The sequence below is a fragment of the Trachurus trachurus genome (assembly GCF_905171665.1).
Source record: "Trachurus trachurus genome assembly, chromosome: 5".
NCBI classification, from domain to species: domain Eukaryota; kingdom Metazoa; phylum Chordata; class Actinopteri; order Carangiformes; family Carangidae; genus Trachurus; species Trachurus trachurus.
In genome coordinates, this window is record NC_139896.1 from 24,862,375 (window position 1) to 24,869,881 (window position 7,507).

The window sequence follows — 7,507 nt, forward strand, 5'->3', positions numbered from 1 at the left end:
ACACAACCAGATCCATTGAGAAAGTGTTGGTTTTTTTCCTAGTTTTGTTGTGAAAGACTTGAACTGGCCTGTTCAGAGCCCTGAGCTCAGCCCCGCCCGCCACCTCTGGGATGAACTGGACCGTCTGTACAACTGTGAACCAGAGTCTGTGGCCCAATGTCAGTGTTGCTGGATGGACTACATCTGTGCAGCCTGGTCCAGAGATGTGGTGGAAAGCCTGAAATTAATATCACTTAACCAGTGTGGAATTTAAATATTAAAATGTTGGATTGTTGATTTAAAATGGGAGGATAAGCGGTATAGAAAATGAATGAATGATTTAAAATGAGATAAAAGTTGGTGAACAGGATGTAGATCACACCACAGGTTTTAAAGATCCCCTCCAATGAAAATCGTGTTCACATGTTCATGTGGCATTTTCCTGATGCTACATGACATATCAGTAGAAAAGTAAGTGCGAAATTGCATTTCGGAGTTTTTCTGCCTTCAAATTGCTGTGAACCAACGGCAGGCGCTGGCAGCTTCAGGCAGACTGGGGTTGTTGCGTCACAACCTCAGTGCTTACAAGCCCCACCCCGCTCTGCATCTGGCTCGAAACTGTAAGGCTGGTGTTTCCCATTCCCAGTGTTTTCCCAATTCCCTCACAGGTACGAATGGGCAGGTTGCGCTGGAACACGAATAAGCGCTAAACACACTGAATCGTAAATTGTACAGTGTCTAGCTCTCAACAGGGAGGGGGGGTTTCTTCGCCACAAACAGGGGAGGGTGCAGAGCAGCACCGCCTCCGCCCACAACTCAGAGGTGCATTGCTAATGAGCAACTGGTGCTCTGCAGAAGGAGAGCCCTGGGAAATGTCACAGGTTTTGTGATTTGGGCAAAAAAACTTCATAATCACAATTTAAAGACCACTGAGAATGCTTTAAAATAGCTTAAAAAAAAGAAACTATGATTGGAGGAGGTCTTTATAGAAAGTGCATGTGTTTGCATGTGTGTGTGTGAGATGTGTTGTGTTTGGATGCAGCCCCACATTCAGCCGCCTGTTCATGGATTTTTGTTGCAGCTGCCTCCAACATCATGTTGACCTTTTTTTGACCTTTTGTGTTGATGTGTTGTGAAAATATTTCAGTTTTCTCATCATCCAGCTTCTGTTCCACTTGTTCATATTGTGTGTTGTTGGTTTTGCACCTTCCCCGCCCAGACTCAGCAACCCCAGCCACCATGCGTCCCATCAGCCCCTGCCATCTTGTTTGACATCACACGCTGTGCGCGTCTGTTTTCCTCTGCTGACATGTCTCCTCTGGTTTTCCTTTCAGATTAAGGTGGTCAACGCGTTCCGTAGCTCCCTGTACGAGGGGCTGGAGAGCCCAGAGTCCCGTAGCTCAATCCATAGCTTCATGGCCCATCCCGAGTTCGTCCCCCTGTCAGAGGAGGAGGCCCGCATCCCGCCCATCGAGGAGACCGGAGATGAGATCGAACCCCTCCCCAGTGCCTCATCTGGGGCAAGGGGAGGAGGAGAGCCACCCAGCGTCTTCCCCCGCAGCCGCGACTCATCCATCTGAGCTACTCCCTCCTCCTCCTCCTCCTCCTCCTCCTCCTCCTCCTCACTCCTCTTCATCAGCATCCGATGTGTCATTCCACCAACTGAACTGTCGCACTGAGGGGGGAAGTCATCACTCTGCTCATCCCCTCATCCTGCACGCACACATGCTTCACATCGTCTTCACCCCCCTCAGTTATTCCTGCCACGTTGTGTTTTTCATATTGACTGTGGCGTTGTCCTGCCTGTAAGTTTGGAAGGCCTGTTCTTTTGTCCATTCGTGTATATTTTTTACTCGATAATCCTTTTGAAGCTTTTACACCACCACACCTTTGGGTTCAATCTTTGTGGGACTCGCAGCAGCATGTCTTGTTCTTCTGTACTTGCTTCATTCCTGCGTAACAGTCTCAAAAACAGCACCGAACATTTCAGAGTGCAGTGGTTCTCATGTACATACGCTTCCGCTCTTCTACACAGCTAACAGCCGGGTTTGGTGATCAGAAGATTTTTAGGCAAATGCAAAAATGTAACCTTTTTTTTTTTTTTTTTTTTTTAGATGTTAAGCAATTGTTTGTTTTTAAAACCTCTAACGAATGTTAATTGATAGTTGATTCAAACTCCTGAGAATGTCTTGTGAGTGTGACACTACAGTCTTCAAGGTTCAACTGTTAAAAAAAATGTTCTTCCCTTTATCGTGTCTGTATGTGTTGGTTTTTCTTTTTTTTTTAACTGCTCTGTTGCATGTGGAAAGACAGAATGTTTACTATTCCAAAATATCGAACATGGCGGCGTCCGGAGAGGGCTCGCTTTCTGCTCAGTGGGAGTCTGACCTCATCTCATCCAGTCAGGGTCGTCATGGTTCTCTCAGACCCCTCCCCTCCCCAGTGCACCCACAGTGTTGATAGGAAACAGCAGTGTGGCTCATACTGACCCTCTAGTAGGATGCATGTTATGTTTCATTGGTGTCGAGTCGCATGATAACTTAAGGAATGAATATTTGGGATTCTGTTTAGACACCCATCCGTGTGTTAGTCTGCAGCAGCGTCTGCTCTGAGCTCCATCGACTTCCTGTTCTGTCGGACTGAACTTCCTGTTACGTCGCAGGACTGAAACAGACTCATCAATACAATCAGAGGAAACTGGAGCAGAGCAGTTGCAGCCCTGCTCTGGTCCTCTTCTCACTGAGCTATCTTCAACAAACACACCGACTCAAACTAATTTAAAGTGCTGAGGGGAGGAGGATTATCATTCATTCTCCATCGCAGCCTCAAACACTAATTTTCTTTCACTCTTATCTCGTTCCTCTTTCTCCCTTCGTCTCCGTGGTGTCTTCCCCCCCGACGGGCTCTTAGTAGATAAGAACCCGCCCTGTTGACGTAAACCAATCAGAAACGATACATTCCAACCTGTGACCACGACGCTGTGAAGGGACCACGCTAACCACTGCCCCACCTCAGGGTTGCAGCCCTCAGCCCACTGTATCTTTTCCCCTGTAACATCTCGCAGCTCCACTTCCATCCTGCAGTGTCTCCAGACCAGGTGGAATATTAAATCCTGGGTAAATCACACCAACACAAAAGAGCAGCAGGTCTCCTATAATAATAATCTGAGGAGTAAAAACGCAGTCTCTGAGCCAGAGGTCGGGACTGTAGGTGAGGTTGCAGGTCAGTTTCCTTTTCCACACCACCACACTTCTCAAGCTTTCTTTCTCTTGAATATTAATGACACTGATCGATCTCCACTTTAATTTAGTTGTTATCCTTGAGTTTCACTACTTCTCCTGCTCGGGATAAGCACAATTTTTTCAGCTAGAGCTTAAACACATTCTTCTGTTTGTATGTCTTTCCATTGACTTAAATGAAAGACTAACATACTGATGAGTCTGTTTTGTGTCAGTGCAGAAGTTCAGTTCACTGGACGGGAGGTGGACGGATCTCTGAACGGGGCCTGGACTGTCTGTCTGTCTGTCTGTCTGTCCGTGTTTGAGACAAATCTTAGCTCCACCGCTTATTTCTGTTCCCCTTGTTCGTCAACGTTTATGAGCAGAGACTTTAAATCAGCCGTAGGTGACCCCTCAGCCAGCAGTAGAGAGGACGTGTGCTCGGTGCTCACTCGCCGTCGTCCCTCTCTCTGGCTCTGCTGCGTTTGATCAACAGACGTCAGCAGCATGTGGTGGCCACGCTGAGGTTTATGTAGAAGTTAAATCCACTGTGTGTCACTGCTGCCGCTCAGTACTTCCTGCCGTCATTGTCCGCAGATTACTGTCTTAAAAGAAGAAGGAATCATCCTCCAATCAGAAGCAGCGATGCGTCTAATCCCCTCTGTTAGTCCGACTAGCAGCCATCTACCAATCTATGAACTAGGACACGTTATTGAAGTAATGTGCTACTACTGCCATATTTCCAACTTTTTGTCATGACTAGGTTCTTCCTCTCCCCTCTGATGAGCTTTTTCTATGTAACTCAGAGCCATATTTTATAGGTTGTCTGTATTGTTTTTTATCTCATTGTTATTGAGGTTTCCTTTGGACTTTCTCACCCCTGACCCCTCCATTCCCAAACTTGACTCCCCCTGTCCCCCCCTCCTCCCTGGCCCTTTACTCCAAACATGACCAAAAAGCAAGGAGAAAATCTTCAGTCGTCACTGCCGAACCAAGTTTAAAGGACCTCTACAATGTTTACATGAAAAGCGAGTGGGTGGCAGTTCGCCTGCGCTTCTCTCATCCGACCACTTCCCTTTCATTCCCTTGCTTTCCTGAATCTTAGAGTTACTATTTAACTAAATGGGGAATCTTTCTTGCATGGTTTTCATATAAAATTCAATGTTTTGCTCATTTTTTTACAATTCTTCTGTATTTTTATATTAAGTACTTTTTAATATTTTGGAGATATATGAATATATATGTATAGGCTGAAGAGTTTGGTGACAGTACAGTACATGAATGAGATTAATCTACCGTGGACTCTGTCTTTTTACAGCTCTCTAAATATTTATGCCACGTGTGTCGTCTTGGTCACCTGATGTTAGGGCTAAGAAACCTGCAGTGACTTGTTTACTTCCTGTTGGCCGTTCAAATTGGAAATTCAACAATCTAGTCTCATCAGCCCCCTTTTACATGAGTATATCCACCTTATCTAAGATGTTGTGACACACTACACGCTATGTGATTTTCGCAGTTATCCGACTCCATTAGAGTTAAGCAAATGCAACGTGAATACAGCTAACTGTATCAAACATTAAATGGGAGTGTATAATTATTTATCCAACCTCTGGGTTTCTTTGTTTCTGTACTTTTGAAGCTACTACAACTGATTTCTTTGAACGAGTGGTTTGATGCTGTTTACCAGCTGGCTGTTGTCGGAGCTGATGACTTTAAAGAGGATCAAAGCTGTGTTCCACCTCTGGCTCCGCCTCCTTTGCGTGGTGGGCTTGTCCTATGAGGATGCGTCCTCGCCTCACACAGATCAAAACTGAGAAAATAACCTAACAACCAAAGCAGAGCCGGCCCAAATCATTAAAAAGCCAATGAGTTGATTGCCCCACCACCCCATAAAAATACCTGGATCCATTTGTACGTTTTCTTAAGCAGACCTGGGTGTTGTCTCTAAACGCATCTTATAGCTTCCTGCGTGCTGGATGCAGCATCCTCAGAACAAGCACACAACCGCAGCATCATTGCACATTTTGCATGATGGGGGTGCGTAGTGATGCCCCTCCCACTGTGAGACTCATTTCAAAGTGGATGTGCTAAAGCACATTCGCCGGTACAAAGACGGCTTTAAACTCATAGAGAGAGTTGGTGTTGGTTTGTTTAACGGCCATGAACACAACAATCTATGTCAGCTCACACCTTGGGTCAGGACCTGGGTCTCAGAAACCCTCAGGCCGGCCCTGGACCACAGGTTGTGTCGAAAGATTTGGACCAAAGAAGGAAGCGATGCCAGTTCCCAGTTTCATTCCTGATTTTGTTTTAATTGGCCATGAACTTTAAACTGGGAAAGAGGCGGAGCCAGTGATAGGACACAGCTGCAGGTGTAGATGTCATCACCATTTTATACGACGAACAGCTTCAGAAACATTTCTATCCCACGACGAGAGCAGGGCAGGCAAAGTGCTTGTGACATCACTTCCTGTTCCTGCCGTGCGTGTGTGTGTGTGGAACGATGATGCGTTTCCTCTTTGTGTTGAATCTGACAGAACACGTGTGCTCCCGCAGCCAGTGCCATGTAAATATTGTCATATAAGTGAATGAAGTGAAGCTGCTGTGTGTGTCAGTGACAGGAGGGGGGGCAATCAGCCAATCGTCACCCAGTGAAGCTTTAAGAGTGTTCTGCCAAAGTCCTTCTCTCTTTTCCTCACCTTTTCTGCACAAATGTGTGTTTAGACGGTTTTGACCCCGCTCTCCTCCCTCCCCCCTCCTCCTCCCCAGCTTGGATAAGGTTGTCAGTGTGGCTGTGGTGGTCGTCTGTTGGACTGGTTGAACTGGTTGGACTGGTTGCCCTCACGTCTCCTGCTTGGTGCACAGCTCAGTCCCGCCATCAGAGACGCTCCAGCACCTTGTTTGTGCTTCTCATTTCAGCCACATCACAAACAACAACAAAAACAAAACAAACGAAAAACAAACAGTCAAGGACGAGACTCAGCATCGGACTGAAAATCTTCACCTGGTTTTAGTTTTCTGAAGGTTTATTTTGCTTTTTCCCCTTTGGAGAATCTCAGATCTCAGTTTGCCACAGTTTTCCATTAGGACTTCAGTGTGGAGAAGGAACTCGCTTCACATCCAGTCACTGTTGCATTTGACTGCGTTGCTTCCTCTTCAGAGCGCTGCTGGTCTCAGAACAGCTTCCTGTAGTCGGATATTAAAGGAAAATCTTTGGAGAACCTTCACATCCACTTCAAAAATTCACAAATAATAATAAAAAAAAAATGGTTCAAATGAACTGGAATATTACAGATGGAAAAGTCATAACCACTTAACATATATATCTATATATTTATATAATATATCTATATGTTTATATCAAATATATGTGTGTGTATATAGATATAATATACATTTATATATACATATATATATATTAGATATAAATACATAGATATGTATATATGTTTTCTCAGTTGAACTTCATTGCAAAAAAGACTGAAAAAGATTTGTTTTCTGTAATTACTATGATACACAGTAATAGGCGTTGGTGTTATTTTTGTATAATATCATCTATGTGGCATGCATGACATATATACAAAATTGGTGGTTTAAAGCAATATGTCCAACCTGGTGCGATTGGTTCCGTCGTGTTCTGTGTAGCCTAAAGCCACTTTGAAAAGAGATATAAAAAAAAAAAAAGAGTAACTGCATTTGCATAAAACTAACTGTTCAGTATATGTGTTCAATGTTCTGTGTTCTGCATGTTTTAGTATGGAATGAAACATCCCAAATGTTGATGTGTTTTCCAAATGAATCTCACACACACGCCCCAGACACATTTCAGCATTACACACACACATACATACACACACACAGAGACACATACACACACACACTCATGTATTTGCACTGTGAGGTGAAACACACTGAGGAAATTAAAACTGTGTGATTCAGATGGATGGATTAATGACAATTGAAGATTCTTCTCTTTTTGTTTTCATCAACTCACTTATCCACAAAAAAAAGAAAGAAAATGCAACAACAGATCTGTCCACTCATTCACCTCCCACCACTGTGTCATCAACACACACATGCACCCTAATATCGGGTTCTCCTGAACTCATGTCCCACTCATCTGTGCAGTGAGAGGAGGAGAGGGTGGGGGGTTGATGACAGTTAACAAGCCTGAAACATGCAGCATGGGGTTCAGGTAGGCCTCTGCTCTGATGGTGTCATCATCTCATCCTATTCATTCATCCATTATCAATCCTGGGGAGGGGGGAGGGGGGAGGGATGGGCAATGATGGAGTTTGTTGCTCACCTGT

The 7,507-nt window shown here is 44.7% G+C and overlaps 1 protein-coding gene across 1 annotated transcript in view; it reads left to right on the plus strand.

The window, feature by feature from the left end:
- Positions 1-7,261, plus strand: part of LOC310986158 (plasma membrane calcium-transporting ATPase 1-like) — a 96,204-nt gene extending 88,943 nt beyond the window's left edge. The window contains exon 21 of the mRNA XM_083971969.1: positions 1,314-7,261. Coding sequence (XP_083828095.1) covers positions 1,314-1,559 — 246 coding nt within the window. The 3' untranslated portion in view covers positions 1,560-7,261. The remainder of the gene's footprint in view (positions 1-1,313) is intronic.
- The last annotated feature ends 246 nt before the right edge of the window (positions 7,262-7,507 follow it).